General features: G+C 35.4%; 5 protein-coding genes across 6 annotated transcripts; 2 read left to right on the forward strand and 3 right to left on the reverse strand.

Annotated features, from left to right (window-relative positions):
- The first annotated feature begins 792 nt into the window (after positions 1-792).
- LOC112703768 (uncharacterized) lies at positions 793-4,642 on the forward strand. The gene is made up of 2 exons (XM_025755357.3): positions 793-1,421; positions 3,475-4,642. Exons 1-2 carry the CDS (start codon positions 1,338-1,340, stop codon positions 4,270-4,272), a joined length of 882 nt encoding a protein of 293 aa, XP_025611142.1. The 5' UTR covers positions 793-1,337; the 3' UTR covers positions 4,273-4,642.
- A 318-nt stretch (positions 4,643-4,960) lies between these two features.
- On the forward strand, positions 4,961-6,805 carry LOC112703767 (glucan endo-1,3-beta-glucosidase 14). 2 transcript variants are annotated; one of them, XR_003154691.3, is made up of 4 exons: positions 5,030-5,268; positions 5,355-6,382; positions 6,476-6,626; positions 6,735-6,805. XR_003154691.3 is itself a non-coding variant. In XM_025755356.3 (3 exons), the coding sequence occupies exons 1-3, from the start codon at positions 5,199-5,201 to the stop codon at positions 6,542-6,544; spliced, it is 1,167 nt and encodes a 388-aa protein (XP_025611141.1). In that variant the 5' UTR covers positions 4,961-5,198; the 3' UTR covers positions 6,545-6,805. The 2 variants fall into 2 exon arrangements, 1 of the variants encoding a protein (XP_025611141.1); XM_025755356.3 differs by having other exon boundaries at positions 4,961-5,268; positions 6,476-6,805.
- A 2,376-nt stretch (positions 6,806-9,181) lies between these two features.
- Positions 9,182-11,152, reverse strand: LOC112703769 (protein LURP-one-related 12). Its single transcript, XM_025755358.3, has one exon. It carries the CDS (start codon positions 10,035-10,037, stop codon positions 9,399-9,401), a length of 639 nt encoding a protein of 212 aa, XP_025611143.1. The 5' UTR covers positions 10,038-11,152; the 3' UTR covers positions 9,182-9,398.
- A 1,241-nt stretch (positions 11,153-12,393) lies between these two features.
- LOC112704169 (pseudo histidine-containing phosphotransfer protein 6-like) lies at positions 12,394-13,702 on the reverse strand. The gene is made up of 2 exons (XM_025755696.3): positions 12,753-13,702; positions 12,394-12,679 (listed from the first exon to the last, which is right to left on the reverse strand). Exons 1-2 carry the CDS (start codon positions 13,167-13,169, stop codon positions 12,620-12,622), a joined length of 477 nt encoding a protein of 158 aa, XP_025611481.1. The 5' UTR covers positions 13,170-13,702; the 3' UTR covers positions 12,394-12,619.
- An 8,031-nt stretch (positions 13,703-21,733) lies between these two features.
- Positions 21,734-22,654, reverse strand: LOC112701698 (protein FAR1-RELATED SEQUENCE 5-like). The gene has a single exon (XM_025752427.1). The coding sequence runs from the start codon at positions 22,652-22,654 to the stop codon at positions 21,734-21,736; it is 921 nt and encodes a 306-aa protein (XP_025608212.1).
- Positions 22,655-25,520: the final 2,866 nt, after the last annotated feature.

The raw sequence follows: 25,520 nt of genomic DNA on the forward strand, positions 1-25,520 counted from the left end.
GTCATGGCTTATTTATTTGTATCCATTTAAGTCCGAGATCATGAATGCGCCAGCGTGGAGTTCATGAAAGCTTTTCAAATCTGCAAAAAGTAATGTGAAAACAAGTGCTATGAATGTGAATAAGCTCCAAAAGGAGTTCAAGGTCAAAGTCAAAACGGGCCTGGTACCAATTTGAATTTTTCTGCATATGTTGGGCTGTTTATGATCCAATTCAGCCCATATTCTTCTGGCCAGTTTTGATTCAAAAAGCCCATAACTATTGGGTGTGTAGAAATCCATTCCTCTCAACAAGGGCAGTGCACACGTGACACGACTCTTCAGTATGACTTCCCACATGCGTGAACACCGTGATGCAATTAAAAAAAAAAAAAAAAACCAAAAGAGATGACTGGATTGAATCTGGACTTAAAGGTAATAGTGTTTGAACTTTGAACTCCTTAACATAAAGCATGTAACTTTGCTATCCCACATGGTTTTAACTTTTAATTAAATATTTCTACGATAAATATATTTAAGACATTCATTAATAAGGTGCTTAAAATGAAAACAATTGATAACAAATAAAAAAAATAAATTTATATTTTATATTATAAAAAAGAAAAAAAGGAAATAAAAATTAATTTCCAAACCGATTAGTATACAATAGTACAGTTAAAAGTTAGAAGAAATAGGGGGAGCGTTGGGTAGCGGTGAGGGTCATGGATCGGACCCGAAACTCAGATTTAAATCCAGTTAATTATAAACGGAACGTTATCCAGTAACTTTATACCTGTGAGCGACAGGTGGCGCTCTGTGTCTGAAGTCTCACTCAACCCCAAAGAGTCCTTTCCCATCCCCATGGTCCATGGATGGAGCGTCTCTACCGTATTCCCATGGACTTGGATTCCATTTACCTTAATTCACACTAATCACTAATCAGGCCTCGTTATTAGCACCACTAACCTAACAAATTACTATAGTGGTTACAGGAGTAGGAAGGCCACCATTGGCGGATCGCGGATGCATCTCCATGTCGCACGTGCCTATTTTAACTGGATAAAATGCTTCCCATAGACGTACTTGTTGTTGTATCAATAAAATAAGATAAGATATTTCAGATTTGGATTTTAAAATGGAAGTGGTGATAAGTTGTGTGAGTCGTGTGGGTTTAACGGACAAGTGGCAGCTTGAGGGTGGGTCGTGGGTAGGTGAGTTTATCACATCCCACTTCCCCCCCAACTTAAATTCTCTGTGGAGGGTCGAGTTTGAGAGACTTGAGACAAAAGAGAAACAACACAGCACCAACGGTTTTCTTTCCCCCTTCCGAGTCGGTGGAACTCCTTTTCAACAACATACTCATGGACACCAACAACGCTTCCAAGGAGTTGCAGGAGGAGGTTGTCTCCGTTGAGCTTCCAGCTCCCCCTTCTTGGAACAAGATGGTTTCTTTCTTCTCCTTATCTTATTTCTTATCTTCTATTATCTACGGTATCTTATCTTGTGTTATATGTTAATTACTTGTACAATTAAATTTACAGGATACCTTACCCTTGTTTATGTCTCCTACTGAATTTCTGTTACTATACCAATTTTCTTCTTCTGCTTTCATTACTGCTCAATTCCTTTCTAGGGTTTTTGTATGGTTTCAGTTTCCCATTTTCCCACTTCCTTTTATGACTGTCTTTCTTCATTAGGTTTTTCAGCCCACTAAATGCAGTTTTTGGACTCTGTTTCTGCAAAATTATTTCAAATTTATCCTCTTCATACAAGCTTGTTAGGTCTTACTCTGCATAGCGTGTTGCAATGGTGCAATATTTCGCACCAAATCTTTAGTATGTTATGATTATCAGTTTTTTCAACCGACTATTGTGGAATCTTTCAGGCTTTGGTTTATCGTTCGTGCATGTGGAATGCGTATCAGTATTAGGGAGGATACAATTTAATGAATTTATAGCTTCTCTTTGTTTACTATCTGCTAACATTTTTTCATAGGACTTTGACTCTAGGTGATTTACAACATGATATAACCAGCTAAAAACTGAAGGTTATGTTTATGGGGGAAGAATTTCTGCAATAAATGGTTGTTCTTCATTGGTGCTTGACTGTGAAAAGAGGGGGAGAATTTTGTTCATTGTAGTAGAAATGGAGTTCACTAGTAGGAAACTCTGGCTTACTCTGCAGTTTTTTTAGGGTTGGAAATATTCAAGGAATGAAAGAAAATTAGTTAGACTTTAGTCTTTAGGTGTGTTCCCAAGTTGGGAGGGAGGGAAGGGAAAGGAAAGGAAAGGTTTTGGAGGGGGAGAGGAGGGAAGGAAGGGCCTAAGATAATCTTGTTCAGTGTTCTCTGAGTTTGAAATAAGAAAGAGAGGAGAGGGCTTTGGAGGTCTTATTATCTATTTTTGCAATTTTATGTTTTACTATACTATTAGGAATAGAAAAAGTAAATGCTAATAACTTTTGTAATAGTTTATTAGGAATAAAAATAAAAAGGTAATTTAAATTTAAATTTCATAAAACTCCCAATTTGAGGGAACTTGAAAATGAGGGGTTTGAAAGAGGAACAAAAACCTTCAAAACCCTCACACTTTCTAATAATAAAACTTGTGAATAGGATTTAACCCTCTAAAGACTTTCTCTCTTGGTAATGCTAGGAAGACAAAAAATATAAATAAGGCAAGTTTGGGCTGTTTTGGCTGAATTTTTATTGTCTCCCTAACATTATTGTTCCCCTCCCCTCTAAAATCGTCCAAAACCAAACCCATAACACACCTAACATTAAATTCTGTGCAAGTTATGAATGTATTTATGGATGTACCAAATGAACTATATACAGTTAACATTTATGGTTGTAATATCTATTATATATGTTCCAAACAGGACTACCTTCCTTTGTCTATCTTGTCTTGAGTTGTTGCATTCTTTTGCTTCTTTTTTTTTTTTTTGTTTGCCTTGTTGAGTTTATAGTCACTGTATAGGTGAAATTTGGAATAGCTGCAATGGAAGAACATTGTTGGAATAATTTGAGCTATGGATTTGATTTGCCATTTGCTGTTCTACCTTTGTCGAAGTTGCAGACTATTTGTAATGGATTGGCATGATATGCAAACCAATATAATTTCACTAGGAGTTTTCACAGTTCTGTTCCAAAATGCTTAATGGTTTATTGATGATGTGGGTCTTTGTTTTATTCTCTCTCTCTCTCTCTTCTCCCCCCGCCCCAACACACACACACACACACACTCTTACACACACACACACTTGCACACACATACTTGTTTTTTAAACTATTGTATCTTAATGCTTAACCGTTTATTGATGATGTGGGCCTTTGTGTTATTATCAATAGCTATTCTCTACAAGACTTTATTATCATGCAGCCACCATTTCCTTTCTCTATGACCCACCTTACATTGCTGAGCTGTACAACAAATCTCAGTGGATTGCTTGTATGCTGCTTGGAAACTGCTCTAATCCATTTTTTGTTCCATTGGACAGTACTTCCCTAAGAAAGTGGGCTCACCAAGAAAAAGCGAAATTGTATTCATTGCACCAACTGGGGAGGAGATCAGTTCTAGAAAACAATTGGAACAATACCTTAAGGCACATCCAGGCAACCCTGCAATCTCTGAGTTTGACTGGGGAACTGGTGAGACCCCCCGACGATCAGCAAGGATTAGCGAAAAGGTGAAATCAAGTCCACCTACAGACAGCGAGCCTGCAAAGAAAAGATCTAGAAAATCTTCAGGATCAAAGAAGGAGAACAAAGAAACTGAACCTGCTTCAGAGGAAGGCAAGGGGAAGGTAACTACTGAAGAACCCCAGGATCCAGAAGCTAAAGGAGAAAAGCAACTTGAGAATGGAGATGAGAATGAAAAAAATGAACAAACCAAGGATGCAGAGGTGGTAGATAAGGAAGAGACTGGTCTGAACAATAAGAATGATGCAGAGAAGATTGGGAATAGTCATGCGGAAGGTGGAAATGTAACTGCTGACAAGCCTCCAGTTGAAGAAGGTCAAAACCAAGAAATGGTTACTGAAGCATCCCAAGAAAATGGTGCAACTGAGAATAAGCAGGATAAATCAGATGCTGTGATTCTTGATGCAAATGGCAGTGCTGAGAAAGAGGAGGATCCGATTGCTGTGCCACCTACATCTGCTGAAGAGATCAATAATGCAAAGCAAGATATCGCGGTAACTGATGAAAGAAGTAACCCCGTTCAAGCCGAGGAGCAACTGAAGAAGGAGGGTGAGCTAGTTGACAATGGAAATGTTATTTGGAACTGTGCACAGTGAAGCAACCATTCATATTAGCTGCTGAAATGTTGTGTATTATTTTGCCTTAGGCGACCGTGACTTCTGTGATACTGTCGAAGTTGTTTAGTTATTTTGTGACCTCAATGGATGACTGTAGTATTCTATATATGATTTGGTGGTAGCTATTTAGGAGAACTATCTTTAATCTTAGATTAGGACTTATTATTTTCCCTAGTCCATCCATGTAGATTATTGTAGACTCTAGTCTCTGCTTCGTTTTAGTAGTATGTAGATTATTGTAGACTCTTGTCTCGAAATCGTGTTAGTAGTCAGTTAAATTCTACATTTCCCCGTATTTCTGAAATTCTTGTAGGATTAAAGTCAATATTATTGTACCCTTTTACTCAAATCCTTCCTCAAGCCACGTGAATTTTTCACTACAAAACCTTAGGCAAGATTCCTTGCGAATTTAACAAATTTATTCGTTTTATCTTGTTAAAAATTACAAGTAAAAGGTAAATGGAGCTGCCTTTGGGGGCCAAAAAGTGGGGAGCATTTTTCATTCGCTGGTGATGTGACTGTGACTCAAGGTTTCTGAACACACTTACCTATGATGACACGTAAGGTATTACCAATAACATATTTCACGTAACTCCATAGAGACAATGACATACATAGAGCAAGTGGAAACCATAAAACATGAACTGCAAAAGATTACTTTAAGAATGAGGAAAAGGAAGAATCTATTCTTATCTGGGGAAAACAACCTCTCTGCCCCCAATCATCTTTGGTTTAAGGCCAAGAATCTCGTGTTTATGGCAATGCCTGCGGGAAAAGTTTTGAATCATCCCCCAGGAGTTTTGTGGTTTTTCCCTATTCCTCGTTTCCCTTATTCAGTTATTATATAATACAAGGATCCACCTACATGTTTTTTCTACAATTGGAATCCCTTCATCTTTCTAAATATGATCACCAACTTCTCTTCACCATTCTTTCTCTGGCTGCTTCTCTTGTCGTGTGCATTATTTTCCCATGGTAATGTATATCCCTTTCCAAAACATGCATTGTTATGTTGAATTTCTTAGCAAGTTTTGACAGTGTGTTAATTCATTTTGATGCAGCATTAGCGGATAAAGCATTTACAGGAACATACGGAGTTAACTACGGTAGGATAGCAGACAATCTGCCTCCCCCGGAGAGTGTGGTCACACTGCTCAAAGCCGCCAAGATCAAGAACATAAGGATATATGATTCTGATCATCAAGTCCTCACTGCATTCAAAGGTTCCGGAATTGAAATCGTGGTTGGACTTCCCAATGAGTTCCTTAAAGACATGAGCGTGGCCGAGGATCGCGCCATGAGTTGGATCAAAGAAAATGTAGAGCCATTCATTCCGGGGACTAAAATCCGTGGAATAGCGGTGGGAAATGAAATCCTTGGAGGCACAGATATTGAGCTCTGGGAAGCTCTGCTTCCAGCAGCTAGAAATGTGTATAGTTCCCTTCAAAAGCTTGGTTTAGCCAAAGACATTCAAGTTTCAAGTCCACACTCAGAAGCAGTGTTTGCCAATTCATACCCTCCATCTTCTTGCACTTTCAAGGATGATGTGATGCCATATATGAGACCTCTCTTGCAATTCTTCTCCCAGATTGGTTCCCCATTCTTCATAAATGCATACCCTTTCTTGGCCTACAAGAATGATCCTCAGCATATTGATATCAACTATGCTCTATTCCAAAAGAGCCCCGGAATTTATGATGCTAAGACAAAGCTGCACTATGATAACATGTTTGATGCTCAAGTTGATGCGGCTTATGCTGCTTTGGAGAAGGTTGGCTATACCAAGATGGAGGTCATTGTTTCTGAGACCGGCTGGGCTTCTCGCGGCGACGAGAACGAGGCTGGTGCAACCCTGAAGAATGCCAGGACTTACAACAAGAATTTGAGGAAGCGCCTGCTCAAGAAAAAGGGGACTCCTTATAGGCCTAAGATGGTAGTGAGGGCTTATATATTTGCTTTGTTCAACGAGAATTTGAAGCCTGGCCCAACCTCTGAGAGAAACTTTGGCTTGTTTAAGCCTGATGGAAGCATTGCATATGATATTGGCTTTACCGGACTCAAACCTTCTTCTGCAACTTCTTTACATAAGGTGTATATATATATATATGGATCTTCATCATCATGCTTTCCTTGTAATCTTTATTCCATTTCCATGTTTCTAACTAACTATGATCTCATGCAGGGTAGTGGATCTTTCTTCGTAATGGTTTTCACAACTTGTGCTGCTATTCTTTTTCTTCTAGCATTGTGATTGACATGCAAATTTGGCGATTCTTTGGATCCTCTAACAGTTTTCATCACAAGAAGAAAGCTGTAGCTGACTACTTAACCTTGTATTCTTCTTATATTAACACTCAACAAATGTGTCATATGCTTGATGATTAGGCATTGAATCTTGTCTATATATTGCTGTTGACTTGTTGTTTTTGTCAACGTTTCAGCGGTGTAAAGCATGTTTTGTGCAACATGTATGTCAGAATATATATGTAAAAACAGAGCAACTTCTTCCTTCCAGGATTTGTATATTGTCACTATATGATGGAGTGGTAGTGTTACATACTCAGAATCTAGAACTCGTTCATTTTTCGAAATCAAGTTTTTTTTTTAATAAATAAGTGTTCACATTATTAAAATTCTTGTCCTACAAACACAAGACATGAGTTTCTTTGCTAATAATGATACATCAGCAATTCTAATGACTTAGCAAAAAATAAAAATCAACCAATTACTATTTAGAAAAATATTTTAAAAAAATTAAAACAAAAACTCTTATTTATTGTTATTCAATTGAAACATCAAGTACTAATTAAATGCAATAACCATACATTAAAAGTGTCATAATAATAATAACTATAAAAAATTTCAGTTATATTCAAATTTTGCAACTTATACATATCAAGACTCTTACTACTCTTCATTTTTTAATCTCTCATACTAATTGTCAAAAAATTTTTAAAATTAATATAACATTTTTATATGTTTTTCAGTCTCATTCATTCATTTTTTAATTATTTACAAACAAAAAAAAAAACACAAGAAAAGACAAAGTGTAACAATTAATATAAATTAAAAAAATGCAATTTTGTATAATTCTAATATAAATAGTCTATGTCTTTTTTAAAAATAAATAAATTTAAAATCTATTTATAATATGTTCTTTAAAATATTTTTAATATAACATTTATTAAAATACACTATATAGTATAAATAATCTATCTCCCTGTACGGGTCACGTTCTAGTTATATTAACTACCCTTAATATATAAACCTTAAGTTGGTCTTCGTTATTGTCCCCAATTAATCTTCTTTAGGGTTTCTGTCTAGTGCTTCTACTTTGTAGCTAGGTAGTGCTAAAATAAGCCAAATCGAAATCAATTCTATATGACCATTCAAATAAATAAATTATATGCACACGACAAAAGTGAAAGGTTCAACTAAACTCTTTAACATAGATAAAGTGCTGATAAGCTTTAATTTTTTATTTTTTTTATGAATAAACTTTAACTAATTTTGTTGCATGAATATGAAACATTTATGAATATGATGACGAGTAAGTATTAAAAATTCAATATATATGATGTTGAATTCGGGTAACTGTCAAAATCAAAATGAAGATAGATTTGCCAACTAATGCTCAACCTAATCGCTATATTATAATCTATGTGACCGACGACAATGATTTAGACGCGATAGAAAGGTAAAATACGACAATTAAAAACCGAGCTTTAATTTGTAGACATTGCTAAATATTTTTTAGTGTCCACCCAGCTTATGAGGATTTGCAATGTGGAATCCGATTCCGTCGTAATTTAGTTCATGCTGTCAGAACTCAGAAGATATTATCATTTTTTTTCTCTATTTTGTCGCTATAATTTGGTCCCACGTTATTTTATTTAAAAAAATGTTAAAAAATTATTAAAATTTTATTGTTTATTTGTTATTATTTTTAGTCATAACTCAATTTCTTTAGTTTAATAATTTAATAACATATTTAAACTCACATTTTTAAATATTAATAACTAATTAATAACTAAAAATAATAAATTCTAATACGCTTTCTCATTATTCGAGTTAAGTTGATTGAGCCAGCAACAACGGTTGATGCATGTGAAAAAGCTTTTCCACATCTTTTTTTAATTTCCACTTTTTCTTTTGTTGCTCTTTTTTTTTTTTTTTTTGCTTCCCGGTGTTGTCCTAGCTAGTATCTTTATATTGGCTGTTATTCCTTACTCTTGGCCACATATATTAGTATGACCAAGCTATTCCTTATTGATTGTTTGAGGTCAAAACGGTGTGGGACGCAATCATATAGTCTCTGTAGAATTTATTCATGGAATCTGTGGATCATAAAAATGGCAATACGAGAGACGGAAGTACAACTCATCAAGAGAATATTTGAAGCTCCAGATGTGAGGTCGACACCGTTTTGAATATTTGAATGTGTATATAGTCAATAGTGCGTACATCAACCTTATTCCGTTGCAAATAGTGAAAGACTAAAGACTAGGAACTAGCTGGGATCTTAGCTTATCTTGTTACCAATGACCTTATATCAACACCAAAAATCTAGAGGAAAGTACAAGGTTAGTAATTATGATTAGTATATATGAATGGAAAAGGTTCAATAACGATGGTCTTAATTAAAATATTAAAACATGAAATGTGCATCATCAACATGGTTTCTCAAGATTATACATGTTGATTTTACTCTTCTGTTTTTTCAGAAACATCAACATTTTGAAAGCGAAGTAGCAATGGCACCATAGCTACATAGCCATGACGTATCCAGAAGACCATAGAATACGTCGAATATTGTGAACAAATTGAATTCTTCAGCTAGCAACGCAAATCTGAGACTTGAATTAATTAACCACAAATAAACAAAAGGTTTCGTTGCAACTCATCGCTGATATTTATATATTATGAATGATAATAATATAAAATTTACGGAAGCACATAAAAGAGAGACGTTATTATTATTAATCTTAGAATGCAGGGGATGGAGCATAAAAGACGGGGCAGAGGTTCCCTTGGAGGGTGACACCCAAATTAAAGGACGATTAATGTCTGGTTAAGTAATTAATAAAGAAAGATGGAGCAATTAATTAATGCTGGTGTTGAGGGAGAGGGTGCACAGCAGGTTGGTCGGCCGGAGCAGTGTTAAGAAGGTCGTGATCGTCGCCGTTGATCTGATCGAGAACGAGAACAAAGGCCATGGCGAAAGCGGAATCAAAAGGAGGTTTGACGCAGAGGGAGAAGACTTCCTTGCCAAGCATAACGCTTGTGGTGGGGTCCACCTTGCGTCTGATCTCGGCAACTGGTTCCTTGGAAGCGTTGAAGACGGTGCAGGAGCGGTGGGAGAAGCATCCCTCGATGTGGTAATCCTCACCTGGGTTATCGTAGACCTCCACCGTGACGCTTGAGCGTCCGATGATGGATGATCTCTTCACGCTGAAGATGGGCTTGTCCCCCTCCCTTCTCTCCCCTTTGAATCCTTCCCACCGTTGATGCAGACTGGGCCTCTTGCGGCGAACTGTGAGGAGACAACGGCCGTTTGCATCCATAAGAACGAGCTCGTCTCTGTCGCGGGCGTCGGGTCCGTAAGAGTCAACGCGGAAGACTAGTTGACCCTTGCAATCGTAGACGGTGAAGCCATCTCCCGCGAAAAACAGAGACGTCTTCAGCACCGTCAGCTGCGTCTCCGTCTCCGTGTCTGTGTCTTCCTTCAAGACGACGTGGCTCATTATTGTTAGTTGGAGAGATGAGAGCAATTAGATAGCTTGATATTATACTGATAATGTGGAAGAAAGTAAAGGGAGGAGGAACAGATTCAGAGTGTATTAGATGGCGGTTTCAGTGTGTCTCACCTGGCCTGTGGGGTATCATATATAGTTTCTACTTTCTACACCAACAATTTAAAATTAAAATATCTAGGGACCTGATGTGACTCTATGGATGGACAAATATATTCATGTAATAAGAGAAAGTACGGGGAGCCAAGATGAAAGTTTATGGAGTATTAGAAATATAATTATTAGTGTTACTTTTTTTTATCAGTTAAAATTTTTAGAATGAGTGGTATTATGATATAATATTAAAACTCTAGATCCAAAAGGTTAAGAGTTTGATCCAGATACAAATAATAATTTATTTGTACTTTATTTTTTAAATTTTCAAATCTGTGCCGAAAGTTTCTACACGTTATAGCCAATCACTTTCCTTCAAAGACTTGGCTTATTCATGACTAGTGAAATACATGTGTGGTTATGGATGGATGACTTGGAATATATAAGTTTGCAGGGTGTGGCAGAGTTCAGATTTGGTTTCGCTGCCACTTGCTCCATCTCCTCCACAAATTAAATATCCCAATTTATTTTTCTTTTGGCTCCATTCTCCCATCCCAGAATTTGTCTAATAATAACGCATACTTTCCAAAACTAAACCAAATCATCAAATTATGAGTGAGAGCAACTGGAATGGAGTGGAAGGGGGAATAGATGATTATTGTATGCATGATTGCATGCCAGACTCTGCCCATATATTTAGACCCCACCGTACCGTACCGTCCCAATCAAATTCAAATGCTTCCATACATATATAGAGGCTACAGTAGTATATACCATCATGGAATATGGCTCCTTGTATATGTATGGCTACAAAAATTAAACTTGCAAAAGTCAAAAACCACGAAATGTGGAGAGGTCATCAATTTCCTACCACCATACAGTCCATACCTCACAAATTGACCAGACGTGTCACTATCTCATGATCTTTCGTTCAACTCCAACAACTATATAACGCGCGAGAATCCCATCTGCAAATATACGTCTAATTGAAAAAAGTTTGATGATAATAAGGAGAGATAAGAAAAGTAGCTTCTAGTTTAAGTAATATAATAATGAATTCAATCTTTGACTTGAGTGCATTGTTATAGTTTACTTGTACTTGCCTACTTGGGGTTGAGGATAAATTAGTCAATAATAATATTGGTGTGGATAGAGTAGATAACGGACTTTGATTATTTATTTATTTATTTATTTTTTATGTTGACCCACCCTCACCGCCCATGCTGGCTCCGGAGATCAATCTCTTCACCAACTTACCTTACAAGACAGAATAACCCAACTTTTGTATTTCAATTAATTGAGAACATGTCATTGGTCCGCTTCAAAGGATAATAATAGTGCTATGTGGTATTCAGTATTCTAGATGTTTCATTAAGTTGTGAAGGTTGTTTTGACACATCAATAGATATTACTGTTTAGGGCCTGATTAAGTGTTGAATGTTGGTTTATCGAGAATGATTTTCTGTTTTTGGTATACATCCATGATGGTTTTTGGCAAGGTTGGGTGGGGTAACTCTGCAAGTGCCAAAGAGTCAGAACCCAAATAAGATGTGCGATTTAATCCAGACGCGGAGTAGTTGGTGAAAGATGGGCCTACTTCTACTTCCTATTGGGTCATTGTTGGGTGCCAAAAAGCCTTTTTCCTTGTTTATACGTTATTTTCTTCGTAAATACGTAAAATTAGGCTGCGTTTGTTTACGGTGATAGGATACTGAGACACAAAATTGTATTTGACAGAAAAGATATGAACAGAGACAATGTGTCCAAAAACACTGAATTAGTGTATTTTGTGTCCATCGTGACAGCGGAGATACTAACAAGAGACACAACTTATTTTTTATTTTTTTCATTATTCTTATTAATTTTTCATAATTATATTTTTTATTGTTATATTTTTCATCTCAAATTTTTTGAATGAAAAAAATAAGAATAAATTGAATTTTCATAATTTATTCTAGTTTATCACCAAACAGAATACAAGAACACAAAATTTTATGTCTCTATCCATTTGTGTGTTGTCCTGTCCCATTCTTAAAAACAACCTCGCAGCCTTATAAACAATGTATATATGTTTCTGACTTGTTGTGCAAGGTTTAGTCAGAGCCAAACTTTATAACTGTTTCTATTCTAATATTTTCAAGCGAGTTCATTCTTTTTTCCTAGGTGCGTTTCTCTTTTAGTTAATGGAATTAGGAAACATAAAGCTTAGCTTTAAAATCGTGGAAGTGATTAAGAAGATATTAACAAGAGTATATAGTTAATCTGAGTTCCATGCCCAGGCATGCAGTTCTCTTGGAAAGAAGATTATATTGAATGAAATAGAGACTTAATTAGAAGAGCGCAAGCGAGCATGCATGAGCGCTGGCTTCTATATATTTACATTAATTAATATATTAGAATTCAAAATGGCGATGACCCCGCTAGTTTAATTAGGAATATATTAAAACAATTAATCCATGCAGATGGAGATGGATTTTTTTTTATTGGTTATTCTGCAGTGGGTATCTGGCTGCTGCTGCCAAAGCACGTTGCTGCTCTATCTGCACAAACATTATATTATGATGACGATGATGTAATAATGAATAATGTAATAATGAAGAGTAGTTGAATTACTTGGAATAGTTCATGCAGTTTGTTCTTGAGATAGCAATATTCATGTTCCAGCATCTCCAAGGCTCGAAGGCATCCAGGACGGTTACTGTGTTGAGTAGCAGCACGAAAGGCAAGGCAGACAGTGGTGAGTCTCTTGGCGCCAATGCTGGAGCTGCTTCCCATGAATTGATTCAAATGGATTCCCATTTTGTTGTAGTCGGAGAAGTCCCTATCCATGAGCAATGATCTGAGATTGTTGAGAAGCTTCTCAGACTCGTGGAAGTAGATGTTGAGCACCTCGGAGACGAAGCTTGGGGAGGACTCGTCCTGGAGGTGGTGAAGCTGCAAGAAGTGCTCGTCCAGCACTCCCTGGTGGAAGAGGAAGCCCAGTAGGCGGTTCATGTCGGCCCACAAGAGGTCCGCACCCAGACCAAGCATCCACACTGGCACACCCGTTTTGACTCGCTCTTAATTAATTACAACTTCCTTTTCTTGTCTTTTGTTTTGGCCTCTAATATTCACGGGGGAGCATGCTATATATTCCAAAAGGAAAGGGAAGGGTTCCTCTTGTGCATGAATGGAAGGCGTGCAAATTGAAGGGGGAATACCGAGATCAATGTGGGGTATCTACCGGACCATGCTAGAGAGACCTACTACATACCCCCAGGCCAGGTCATCACCTTTTCCTCCCGTTCCCGGTCACTTCGCGTGCGCCTCTCCTTTCCACCTTCCTCACCCCCGTCCCCGACAACTCCTTCCACCCGGTAACTTGTCAGTCACCCCTCGCCCCCTTTTCCACTGTTCACACTTTCCCCTTCATATACTTTCCAAAAATGCTATTTGTATAGCCACGCAGTTTAATCCATGAGATATACAACTCTCTTACAATAACATTTCGTAGCAAAGGTGATTCTTTTTTAAGTTACAAATAATATTTCAATCAGCGAATTTTAGGTGAGTATGTCAATACTACGTCATTTGAATTAAAAGTGGTTTCTTTTATGCGAAGAATTTACCATCTTAATTAAGCTATGTTTCCCTTTAGTCCTTTTTATTGGTGTGTATATATATATATATATATTGTACTGATACAAATGTAATAACCTCAGTTAATTTGTCAACCAACATAGTCCACAAATTAAAAAAGATTTGATTAATTAATCTTTGTTAATAATGTAAATTTCTTTTCTAAAATTGAAATTTGACCTTAATATTCTCAGAGTTTAACTAATATTCAGTTTTATGACACAAAATAAAGTTATTAATTACAATTTTTTTATAAAAGATATATAATTTAGTTTTTAATATATTTATGAGAGTTACTTAGATAAAAACAATTAAAATGTCTTTTTTTAAAAATATTTTTTAACAATTAAAATTTAATGTGTAATCGATTTAACTGTATTATTTATGTTATAATTAAATTAGACAAACTAATTTGACAACAAAATTGATGAACTAAAGTTTAATCTAATCTAATTTTTTTTTATAAAAAATAACTACAATACCCATATAAAAAATTACGACAATACTCATTATATATATATATATATATATTTATATATATATATATTGAAAATTCTAAATCTTAATTACTTGACGGCACATAGAGAAAAAAATTATTAGGGTTCTCAAAATATATATAATAAGAGTATTTTAATTATTTTTTATAATTAGAATATTATAGTTATTTTTATAAAAAATATTAATTTAGATAAGTTTAACATCTAATTCATCGATTTTTTAGCTAAATTAATTTGTTTGATCAAATTTTAACAAAAATAACACGATTTAATCAGTTATATGTATTAAATTTTAATTATTAAAAAATATATTTAAAAAAAAGACGTTTTATTAATCTTTATTTGAGTGGCTTCCTATGTATTTATTAAATAATTTTACTAATAATAATCTAAACATGTGTTTTAAAAAAGCAGGCATGCTAGCTAATTTAAATCTTTCTTTCTAAAATATCCTGACTTCTTCCTTTTTAGCTAACTATTTCATATCATATAGTATAGTATATAGTACTCTATTAGGGTATGCTATGGCAACCGAATGCATTCCCTTATTCACCTTTCTCTTATCTTTCAGTCCCCATTTTTTTACTCTGTCTTCTGTCAACTTTTCACTTTCTCGGGGAAATTAAAGTAAATAGGTAAGGTAAAGAAACCCTCGAACCAACATCTCTGTGGACTCACTCTGATGCTGCATTGAAGTCTGGTTGTGGTAATATATAAGGGTAATTCTTAAACAAACCTTGAGTGAGGAAATAACTTTTTTCATGTTCCCATTGTCGCTATTTAGTTTTAGAGTTGAGTGTAATCTCATTTTATCATAATTAACTATCAACATGCTCTTGTAACAAAAACATTCTGCACGCACGAAAGCATGAACCTAAAATATTTCTTTATTATTATCATTCTTCTTTTTACAAATATTATTATAGGTGAATTCTTTCAAATCCATAGTAATTTTGTGGGTGATTTATCCTTACTTAGGTGTCACCCATTACATCCATTGATTAAGAAAAGTTTTTAAATTAAAGCTTTATTAATTGAGTCATTAAATGTTTTCACACTACATTGTATTCTATGTTATGTACATTATTCTACATAACGTATATGTACTCCAGGTACAATGTGCAAATAGTTAAATTTTACCAAATATTTCGAAATTAAGAAGCTTTATTCCTAATTTGTCAAAGTCAAACCCTCGTTGGAAGGCCCACTGCTTCTTCCTCTACCCCATGCGTCTGTATGCTTCGGTGACTCACCAGCAGGGTTAAGCTGACCCGAAAGCGAAGACGTTGCCTATTGCTTCTTCTTCTAGTGGTGACCCACTGTAAAATCCTCTCAAAACACCCTTGTAAGCCCCACTGTTTCTTCTTCTATGTAATGCATTTTTTATTTTTTGGTGACTCATCGGCTGGGATAAGTTCATCCGAAAACCTCGAATGCCCTGCCCACTGGTTCTTCTTGTAGCTCATGCGTTGCTTTTTTTCGGTGACTCACCGGCAGGGTTAAGTTTTTTCGAATCCCTCGAAGACCGTAACTTGTCCACTCCCCGATCAGGAACCGGCGACCGGAATATGAAACCCTATCCAAAGACCCTTGTAAGGCTTACTGCGTCTTCTTCTTGCTCATGCGTTTGTATTTTTTTGAATTTCACTACCAATCTTCCGTTATTTGTTCTGTTACTCACTTTTTTTAATCACTGGTCATGGAAGAAGATTGTTTTAATTTCGAATGCAGTAGTTGATCATAGTTGTTTATGGTGGTGTTAAATGTTAATTAGATTGATGGCCAGTGATGCATGCTCCTCAAACACGAGACGAAGCAAAGGTGGAGACGGCAGACAACACGAACTCAAAGCTGGATATGCAACCTCATGTTTGCTGCAACCTGGGGATGTAAAAGATGGTGTGACTCCAAAATGCTTCTGTGAAAAATATGCCTTCTGTTACATGTCGAAGACAAACATCCACCCGAATAGGATAATTTTTGGATGTCCATTGTTAAAGGTAAGCACACAATTCTTCATGTATGCATACTAAGTTTATGCTGAAATTGGATTAAATTTTGAATTTTTGAAATGGAGGTTTAGACTCTAGATTTTGGTGATTTTTCCGGACTCAAGTTGTTGTGGTTGTAATTTTGAATTGTTGGGAATGGCATGACAATTGGATATAAAAATGATTTGATTTCATAAGTGGTTTGCTGTTGAATTGGGTTGATTTTGTATATAATTTGATATTGGAGCTGGTTACTTTTGAAGAATGATTGAGAATTAAAAAAAAAGTTGATTTATTGGAAATAGATCTACCTAGATTAATAAATTGATTTTGACATCGAACCTGATCTGACATAAAAAATAGTTTAAAAGTTAGAAAGAATTTTTTAGATTTAGAGTCTACGGGTAATTACAGTGATATATGTGTATTAGATTGAATTGTAGTATTTTGTACCAGCATACATTCATTGTGTTCTATTCGATTTATGTGACACAACCACATTGCAAATTCTTTGTCTGGGTTGATAACCACATTGTAAGAGTCAGAGCAGTGGAGCCAACAAGGACACTGGGTGACGGCAAGTTGAATGTTGTTGAAGAACATTTGGGACTAGAGAACTTGATTGCTCATGTAGAGAAAAGAATAGTAAACCTAGAGAAACTGTTGAACAAAAAAAGTAGAAAAACAGAGTTGAAGAAGAAGAATAGAGAAGCAGCTGCAAGAGAGAAGGAGGCTTCATCAACAAAGTCTAATGATTAGATAAAAACCAGAACCACAAACACCTCTAATAGGTTCAGAAACATAACAACAATTTTCTTCTTTGTTCTGTTTGTCAAAGACAAGAGCATGATATCATTGTTAAATTGCTGCAAGGTTATGTGATTCTCTTTGTTTGGAGATAGTTCGAGACAATTACGTTATCTATGGTAATTTGTGAATTTTTTTTTAGAATTTTAACACAAAATTGATTGAAAATTTTAAAAGAGAAATTGTTGATGCCGTTTCGTGACATAAACTTTCATTGATATAGGCAAGATGGTTGGAATTTGATTATGTATGTAGTAACATGTTCTTGTTTTACCTATAGATACATATATGTCTTATGGTATATATTTTTGTTAGTTATGAGTTAGCTATCCAAGTTCCTTTGTAATTTCAATAACATATAAAGGCTATTGTGTTGTAGTAACTCGTCCAAAAATCAGAAAATAACAACATTTTTTATTGATATAAATGCTTAACATTGCAATCATGTAATAAGTCATGTTTGGCAATTCTATAAGAGTCACAAGAAGAAAATTTGATAAAATTGATAGATTACTAGGTGATTCTCATGACAGAAATAATCCAGCCACCACAATAAATAATTGACGCCAGATACGTGGTCTTCATTACACTAGTATATCACCAAACATTTCAACGATTTGTTTTACTTCCGATATAGTAACCTTCAATGAGTGTATGGGTTATTGCAGGTGTTACTATATAAAGATTAGGTTGTGTCAACGTACAACACATTCGTGGTACCGACAATTGTTGGCATGAAACCAGTGGACATCATGTAAGTTTCTTTTTTACTTATGTCAAGTAGTTTCTTAATTGCTCATTTTTATGTTGTCGTTTTTGGTGGAATCATGTTACGTAGTAAGGTATAAGTCAAATTTTGTTGCATATTAAGATAAATTATTTCAACAGTGTCGATTCATCATCATGCCCGTTCAGTTCTTGTCTGGAACTAAGGTATAAGATAGTAGAGGAGTTGATATTCAATATTTCTCCCCCCCAGTGTTTCTTACTTTAATTAAGGAAATAATTAATCTGTTTGTTCTGCTTGGGATTGGGCTCGGTGAACTAACCTGAAAAAACTTTCATTTTTTGTAGTTCATGTCATTTTAGAAGTAAATAGGGCCAACAAGTAAAGTGGGCCAACTTCCCAAAAAAATATGTGTACAAGAGTGGATAATTCAACAAGTGGCATGAAGCGGGTTAAGCCGTACTCCTTTTTTAATCTTAAGTCCAACCATGTACAATGTGTTGCTCCAGGTAACTATTATATCCATTTATGTATATGTCTATACTAATTGCAGCCATTTACACGGTTCATTTTTCATTTGAATAGTCTACTATTGGTGGGTAGAATATTCTCCTTAATTGTTTGGTGCTAAGTTGAGTTTGATACACAGTTTGTCTATGTTAACTTGATATTTGTTCCCTAATCTATATAGTTGGGTGGTTAGAAATAGAATAACGCTATTGTAAAAATGCTTATAGATGAAGAACACTACAAAACATATAAAGCTATATAGAATGAAGTTGTTATGTAAACATTTCCCTTACTTATGCGGACCTTAAACCAATGTAAAACATAGAATAAAATAAAAGTTAAAATTAGATAATGACACTTAGAATTAGAAGTTACGAATAGTTTAACAAATAAGTTACGAAATAAGATATCGAAAACACAACCACAAAGATGTCCAACCAGAATACTTAACATAGACGTTCAACAAAGTTTCATAATACATTAAGTCGGACTAGATTTAACTGTGAATTATTTCTAAAACGGAAACATCTCTTCAAAATACTTGAGTGTAGACCTAACTGTTATTGGGTGTGGCGTTCTTGGGGTTTGCCATGCTCTCCTCACTAATAGATTTCTTATGCCATGTTTAATGTCATATTCTGTCAACACAAGCTCTCTGTACCTGGAATTGATGAGTAACTCTCTTTCCTTTGAATTGTTAACCAACAGAATTAGGTTATCATCCACGAATAGTATGAGATTTTCTCTGATGCTTTGACTCCCAAACTTGTAGTATTGCTCTAATATTTTTTTTCCACCAGCGTCCTCGTTCAAGTGCCAAATTGATGTGACATAACCAAATTCATTGTGTGTATGAGCGAGGAGTGCAAGTTTGTCGTTGTGGGTTAGTAAATTGTGAACGGTATATATTGCACCTACTGGAATAGACATCTCGCTAAAAGATTCATGTTCGACACTGTAACATAAAACAGACTTGGGTGTAGCATAACTATCTCTTGTACCAGTAATCCAATATGTATGACCATTATGAAAAACAGAGTTAGGGTCAATTTTTTCGACACCAGAGAGACAATTAACACAGTGAAATCATGTAGAATGCCTTGAATAATATCTAAAGATAAAAACGTACGCATCAGCTATGTCCCTTTTGCACATATGTATGATGTTGTATACATCTATATTTGGGACATAACCGAAACCATAAGTTGAAAAATATGATCTACCGTGGTCCCAGTGAGGGTCAGAAATTTCTCTAGAGCATTGTGTTGTTGGATTCCATACCAGAAGTCTTGTAATTACAATGGTAAATACATAGGCATTACTTCTTGCGGCCAATTAATCAGAATAAATCATGCATTTTGACCCAAAATTCTGAAATATATTAAATCATGCATATAAAAGTAAAATTTGTAATGCACTAAATTCTGAAGACGAAATCTTCCAATTGATCAGCATATTTTATGCATCGACGCGAACAATGCCATGTACAATCCTTGTTTGTTTCCACAAGGCATCACGACGGTAACAAATCTTCGACATCGTGCTGCACATGTGTTGTGTCACATTTTTCATTCATGACATGATTATCGCATTCATAGTTTGTGAATAAATGTCCTTTCTCCTGGTGTGAGTCCTTCACCTGATAATGACATGATTATCGCGAAACATAAACCATAATCATGCATAAAAGCATAATGGTCATTCATCGCAAAGTGATTAAAAGGAGTTTAACGCAACGCACCTGCTTTACCGAGTAGAAGTTTTTGTTGAAAAAATCATTCATGGACGTGAAATCAATGGATTCACTGCTTTCATGGAGGCTTGATTGTTTGTTTTTTTTTTAAAGAAGACGATCTTCATTAATTTACCCAATTCATGTGACAAAAATTAAAGGATGAGATTCAGAAAAATTACCTCATTAAAGGTGTTGTCGTTACCCTTCCGGTTCCTCATACCCGTGGCCATAAATTTCCTTGACTACCCTTTTTAAAAGGTTGCACACACAGAGGTATACATTCACATAGTTTAATGCTTTTGAAAGAGACACCCAACGAAAAAGTTTTCACCAGCATCATATTAGTTAGTGTAAACAAATCGTACCTTGGTCTTAGGTCGTGAAAGGTCTTCGGACTTAACTGAAAATGACCTCGAAGAATTAGAAAACATTTCTTGACTAAAACCTGAGTCCTTGGCTGATGCATTGCCGTCCGATCGCTCGCAAGGGTTACCTTGCACAATATGCTGCATCAGATCTGGACAGCGCTTGTAGTAATGATCGTACTTGTGGCAATTAGAGCATGATCTCTTCTTCCTCCAAGAAAACCTCTTCGAAGGGGCTCCTTTACATTTGACAACAAAGGGATCGTTGATGCCTTCCACGTTCGGATTAGGAGTTGACTTGCCTTGTTTGTGTGACTGTAAGCGGATAACTAACTTCACAAGTTCAGATTGAACTTCGTCAAAGTCTGCAAGGTCCTTGCAAGCAATATCACACAGCTTGTTGCAATGCGATGCCAATGCACCAACTCGAAACTTTAAGATCCTTTCGACGTCATCATTTACAGGCATTTCTGTGCTAATAAAATCGTTCTTTGCATTATTTGTCCATCTTTTATAGATCAACGACTCTGAAAACTCAAATATGTTTTCGAACTTCATGGCACAGAAAATGTGACTACATGGAATACTATGTGATTCATACAGCTAACGAGCACGAGAACAGATTCTTACTTTTATCGACTTCCACCCGTCGATCTTTGGCCGGGTCTCCAAGAGCAATCACACTGAACTCAACCTTGTTCAAGGTTGTGCTTAGTACCTTGATATTTAAAGCCCATGCCCTCTAAATCTCATTACGAATTTCCTTAAAAATGTTGCGAGTGAAATAACATGATGCAGATCTTTCATATACCTCCAATGAGGTAATCATCACTGGCTCAGAGCACTGAGACTTAAAGGCAGCTATTAATTCATTGTTTCTATACTCCTTTAAGGCCCTATCCATGTTATACATGAATTTTCTGGGGGTATTCTTGCGATTAACATAAAATCTTATGAGAGAGTTTATATCTTCACACTGTGACGTTGTCCTTATGTACCCGAAAAACTTATCTTGTAGGAAACAATGGGACCACATCACACGAGTTTCGTATGTCTTTTCTATCCAGGTACTCCCAACAAGGTTGTGCTTATCCAAAATGGCTGCCCATCTCCGATCAAAATCTCTACAGTCGTTGTTATCATATATAAGACCGATGGGTCGCATCAGGAAGAACATTCTTGATTGCATCTCGAATGGCAAAGTCTCCATCAGTTATTACTGCTTTAGGATTTTTTTCCACCCATCGCTTCAACAAACGTTTCCAACAATCACTTATATGTGTCTGTGGTTTTGTCGGACAGTAGGCCGGAGCCAAAGATAACAGTCTGGCAATGATGATTGCATCAGGAGAAAATAACCAAAGGTTTGTTGTATTTATTCTTCTTGTACGTTGAATCAAAGGCAACAATATCTCCAAAGCAGTGATAGTCGACAATTGATTGTCTATCTGCCCAAAAAATATGCTCGAGCCTTTCGTCACTAGTGAACGTATACTTCCCAAAGAACAGCAGATTGTTGTTTGACTTGCCAATCAAATAGTTTATTTCCACATTAGTATCCTCGTTTTTTACTTTTGATCTATGATAGCGATCAATGTGGTTGTACAAATCTTTACATGTGAAGCCATCATGACGATATCCACCCTTCTGGAATGCAATATATCCCATAATATGGCACATATTGACACCAAAATTATAAAGATTTTTCACTTGGACTTTATCAGTAACAGTGAGACGACGATTGGCCGGAACGAGATGCGCAAATTGGGGGGGCGTCAGATCGTGGTTGTGAGATTCCAGAAAACATGATACCTTCCAACTTTCGCAGCCGTAGTCAAGCTTTATCCTAAGCTGAGCTAGACACTTGGTTCGCGTGAGTGACCTTGCCTCCCTTGATCTATCATCCATATCAAGATACCTCATATTCCTCCAGCCTTTCTTATTGCAAACAAGTTGCCTGCAAATGATTCTACCTTCATTATCCCTAATGATGTCAACCTTCCTCATTACAAATCCATGCCAACAAGCGTAAGCGTTATAAAATTGGCAAGCCTCATCCTCTGTCATAAACTCCAGGTTTAATATATCATCCACCATTAAATTCGCTATTCTTTTTACACCACAATCTTGTTCACTCTTGCTAGTAGAATCCAGCGAATCCACATCGTCATCTTCAGCATCATCTTCTGCATTCGGTTGATAATCAAAATCATCACCCAAATCATTATCAGAATCATTCTTAACATCATCTTTGTTTGTGGACATAATTTTATTCCTGCCAAAATCTAGGTTGGTGACAAAAAATGTGAATAAACAGAACCAATGGCAGCAACTACAGGAAGCTAACCTAAGCTGCATGTAAAATTACCAGAACCAAACCCAATTAAACTAACCCAATTGTTTATGACTCTAGTATAAGGTTTTAATTTCAATGCTCCAAACCTAGCCACAGCACAAAACTGGATAATGTGACTTAATTTTCAAATTCGAGAATAGCAACCCAACACCCTAAATAGAGAACCGTTCAAAAGGCATAGACTATCATCAAAATTAAACTAATCTCGATTAACAAAAAAAACTTAATCGGACATACCTTGATGACAACCAAAGGTTGAGCTTGAACGGGTAAAAATGAACTACTGGAGGAAGGTGACCTTACCTAATCCGCCGCACCTAATTCGAAGGCAGCTGAAAAATGGGAATGGTAAACTAGCTTTCACAAGCCACAGTTTCATCACAAGCAGAAGTTCAGCTACAAATTTCTCTGCTAGAGCCACATCAGATTAACATTCGGCCTTTCCTCAGTTAACGGCGATGCCTAGCCGACGGAACCAGAGTACCAATTCCGGCTCCAGTAACTCGAAAGATATATAATGCTTGCTAAATGGACGTTGGGTTGATTAATGTATGGTATAACATACAACAAAGGCCAAAAAACGAAACAAGGTTAGGTACTATGGATGCTATGCGTATTTCTAGTTCTCAAAGATGCATGTTCAATTTTAGAAAGAGATGGAAGGTATTTTTTTTTTAAATTTAGAGATTAGAAATTATAATTGTAAATGTTCTCCAATACATTATACATTATATATATACACTAGCTAATGTAGTATGTTTATGTTATAGGTTCATTAAAAGCTTTTACTATCACCAATGAATCAATTAATAAAGTTTTGAAAACTTTACTTGATCAATGGCTATGACAGTGACACATAAACAAGAGTAAATCACCCACAAAATTGCCATAATTAAGTTTGAAAGAATTCACCATTATTATAACATGATTATGTATAGAAACAATATTTTTAAAAGACAATGCAAGTGTTAGTCGAGTAACAGGCCGTGACGAAAACGTTTAGACTCTAGAGTGTGGCAAAATACGAGGAGATTGTTCATTTGTCTCTTTGTGCAATTTTAAACCAGGAAACAAACTGCAGAACGTGACGATGGGTATCATTTTCAATTGAGGATGGCACAAACAACAAAATGGACTCCTCACTTAAAACTTAGCACCCACTTTTGAGCGCTAAACTTAAGACCACACGTATTAATTAATTAAATTTCTATCTAGTGCTTCTTCCTACATTAAAATTAGTTTGGCTGTATCCCATGCGAGAATATGCCAGTATATATTATTACACAATATATATTATAGTATATTCGAAAATGCATGCTTTTTAGAGCATGATTTTATTCACAGAAAAGAGGAAAACAAAAAGGAGATATGAAATCAGGCGATAAGGGGAGACTTTAAGAAGAAAAATTCACACTCATCTCCGGTAATTAAGTCATCACCATCATCCACTCGGAGGTATAGGCATTGCACACTTTCATGTGTGTATTATTCTCACACTTGCATGTAGTCGTTAATTTTTTTTGGCCTGACACACATTCAATAATATATAAGCGTTAAAATGCGCATTTTAAACCGTACAGTGAATATGCAAACCCAAACAGCATGGGTTAATGTATACTTTAGTCTACTTTATTCAAAAAAAGGGGAAGCATGCATTTTTAAATTTGTAAATAATTAAATTAAAAACCTTGCTTCAAAGGCATGCTTTGTACAGAGTAGTATACTGACGTAAGCAAACTATTTAATTATATTGCTAAAAGTGTTAATTATATATAACAATATGATGATAATAACTATTACTGACAGACTAATATATTTCTTTTGAAGAATACTCATATGATAATATCTTTATATGAATATGACATTATAAATTTTTAAATGATTAATCAAACATATTTAGTCAAATATATTAATTCATCCAATGTTCCATAATACTATTTTATGTGAAGAGGTAATTAATTATGGGAGTTTCCACCATTTCTTTTTATTGGTGAAAATCCTGTAGGTATGCATTTAAGTTTAATTTTATTAATAACAAGTGTGTGCGTTCAGTGTTCTATAATGGGACGGATAGCAAAGAGCAAAAGAATAAAGAAAGAAAGGAAGCATGCTTTGTAGTGACGTAAGCATTTGAAAGAAAGCACTTTTCAAGATAAACTCAAAAACACTTTTGGATGACCACACCAATTCTGCAATGTGGTTAATATATATAAGAAATTATTATATGATTATATTAAACAAATTTGTGGAGTTCAAAATCGTGGCTGGCCGTGCCATTATTCCATTCGGTCCTTTGCAAAAAACAATGCCTTTATTTCTCTCGTCTTCTCCTCGTATGACTTCGAAATTCCGAATGATAAGGCTGGGATGAATACAAGGAGTTCCTAAGTAATACTAAATAATTAGTTTTTTTTAGATTAGTATATTAGAGCTTTGTGGTTGGCTAATTTTTTTTATATTAGTTAAATACATGTGTAATACATTGATATTGGAAGATTAGGTATTTTTTTATATGGTGTTTTATTTAAATTGGACGGTCCGATTTGTTTGAAAAAAAAGAAACTACAAATCGAATGATCCGATTTGCTTGAAGAAGAAAATAAACACCAAATTAGAGGGTCCGATTTGTATTTTTTATTTTTTTTTAATTTGTCAAAATGAAAATCGGACTGTCCGATTTCAACATTAATTTTTTTTTTATTTTTGAAATTACAAATCGAGCCGTCCGATTAAAATTTTTAATTTTTTTTTTATTTTTTTCCAAACTCAAAACGA

Source organism: Arachis hypogaea, chromosome 7 (assembly GCF_003086295.3).
Source record: "Arachis hypogaea cultivar Tifrunner chromosome 7, arahy.Tifrunner.gnm2.J5K5, whole genome shotgun sequence".
NCBI classification, from domain to species: domain Eukaryota; kingdom Viridiplantae; phylum Streptophyta; class Magnoliopsida; order Fabales; family Fabaceae; genus Arachis; species Arachis hypogaea.

Bases quoted from the DNA above. Each gene is read 5' to 3' on its own strand.
- LOC112703768 (XM_025755357.3), top strand. From the start codon at position 1,338: ATGGACACCAACAACGCTTCCAAGGAGTTGCAGGAGGAGGTTGTCTCC. The intron at 1,422-3,474 runs GTTTCTTTCTTC...TCCATTGGACAG, and splicing joins CCCCTTCTTGGAACAAGATG to TACTTCCCTAAGAAAGTGGG.
- LOC112703767 (XM_025755356.3), top strand. From the start codon at position 5,199: ATGATCACCAACTTCTCTTCACCATTCTTTCTCTGGCTGCTTCTCTTG. The intron at 5,269-5,354 runs GTAATGTATATC...ATTTTGATGCAG, and splicing joins GTGTGCATTATTTTCCCATG to CATTAGCGGATAAAGCATTT. The intron at 6,383-6,475 runs GTGTATATATAT...GATCTCATGCAG, and splicing joins CTGCAACTTCTTTACATAAG to GGTAGTGGATCTTTCTTCGT.
- LOC112703769 (XM_025755358.3), bottom strand. From the start codon at position 10,037: ATGAGCCACGTCGTCTTGAAGGAAGACACAGACACGGAGACGGAGACG.
- LOC112704169 (XM_025755696.3), bottom strand. From the start codon at position 13,169: ATGCTTGGTCTGGGTGCGGACCTCTTGTGGGCCGACATGAACCGCCTA. The intron at 12,680-12,752 runs GTAATTCAACTA...ATGTTTGTGCAG, and splicing joins AACTGCATGAACTATTCCAA to ATAGAGCAGCAACGTGCTTT.
- LOC112701698 (XM_025752427.1), bottom strand. From the start codon at position 22,654: ATGTCCACAAACAAAGATGATGTTAAGAATGATTCTGATAATGATTTG.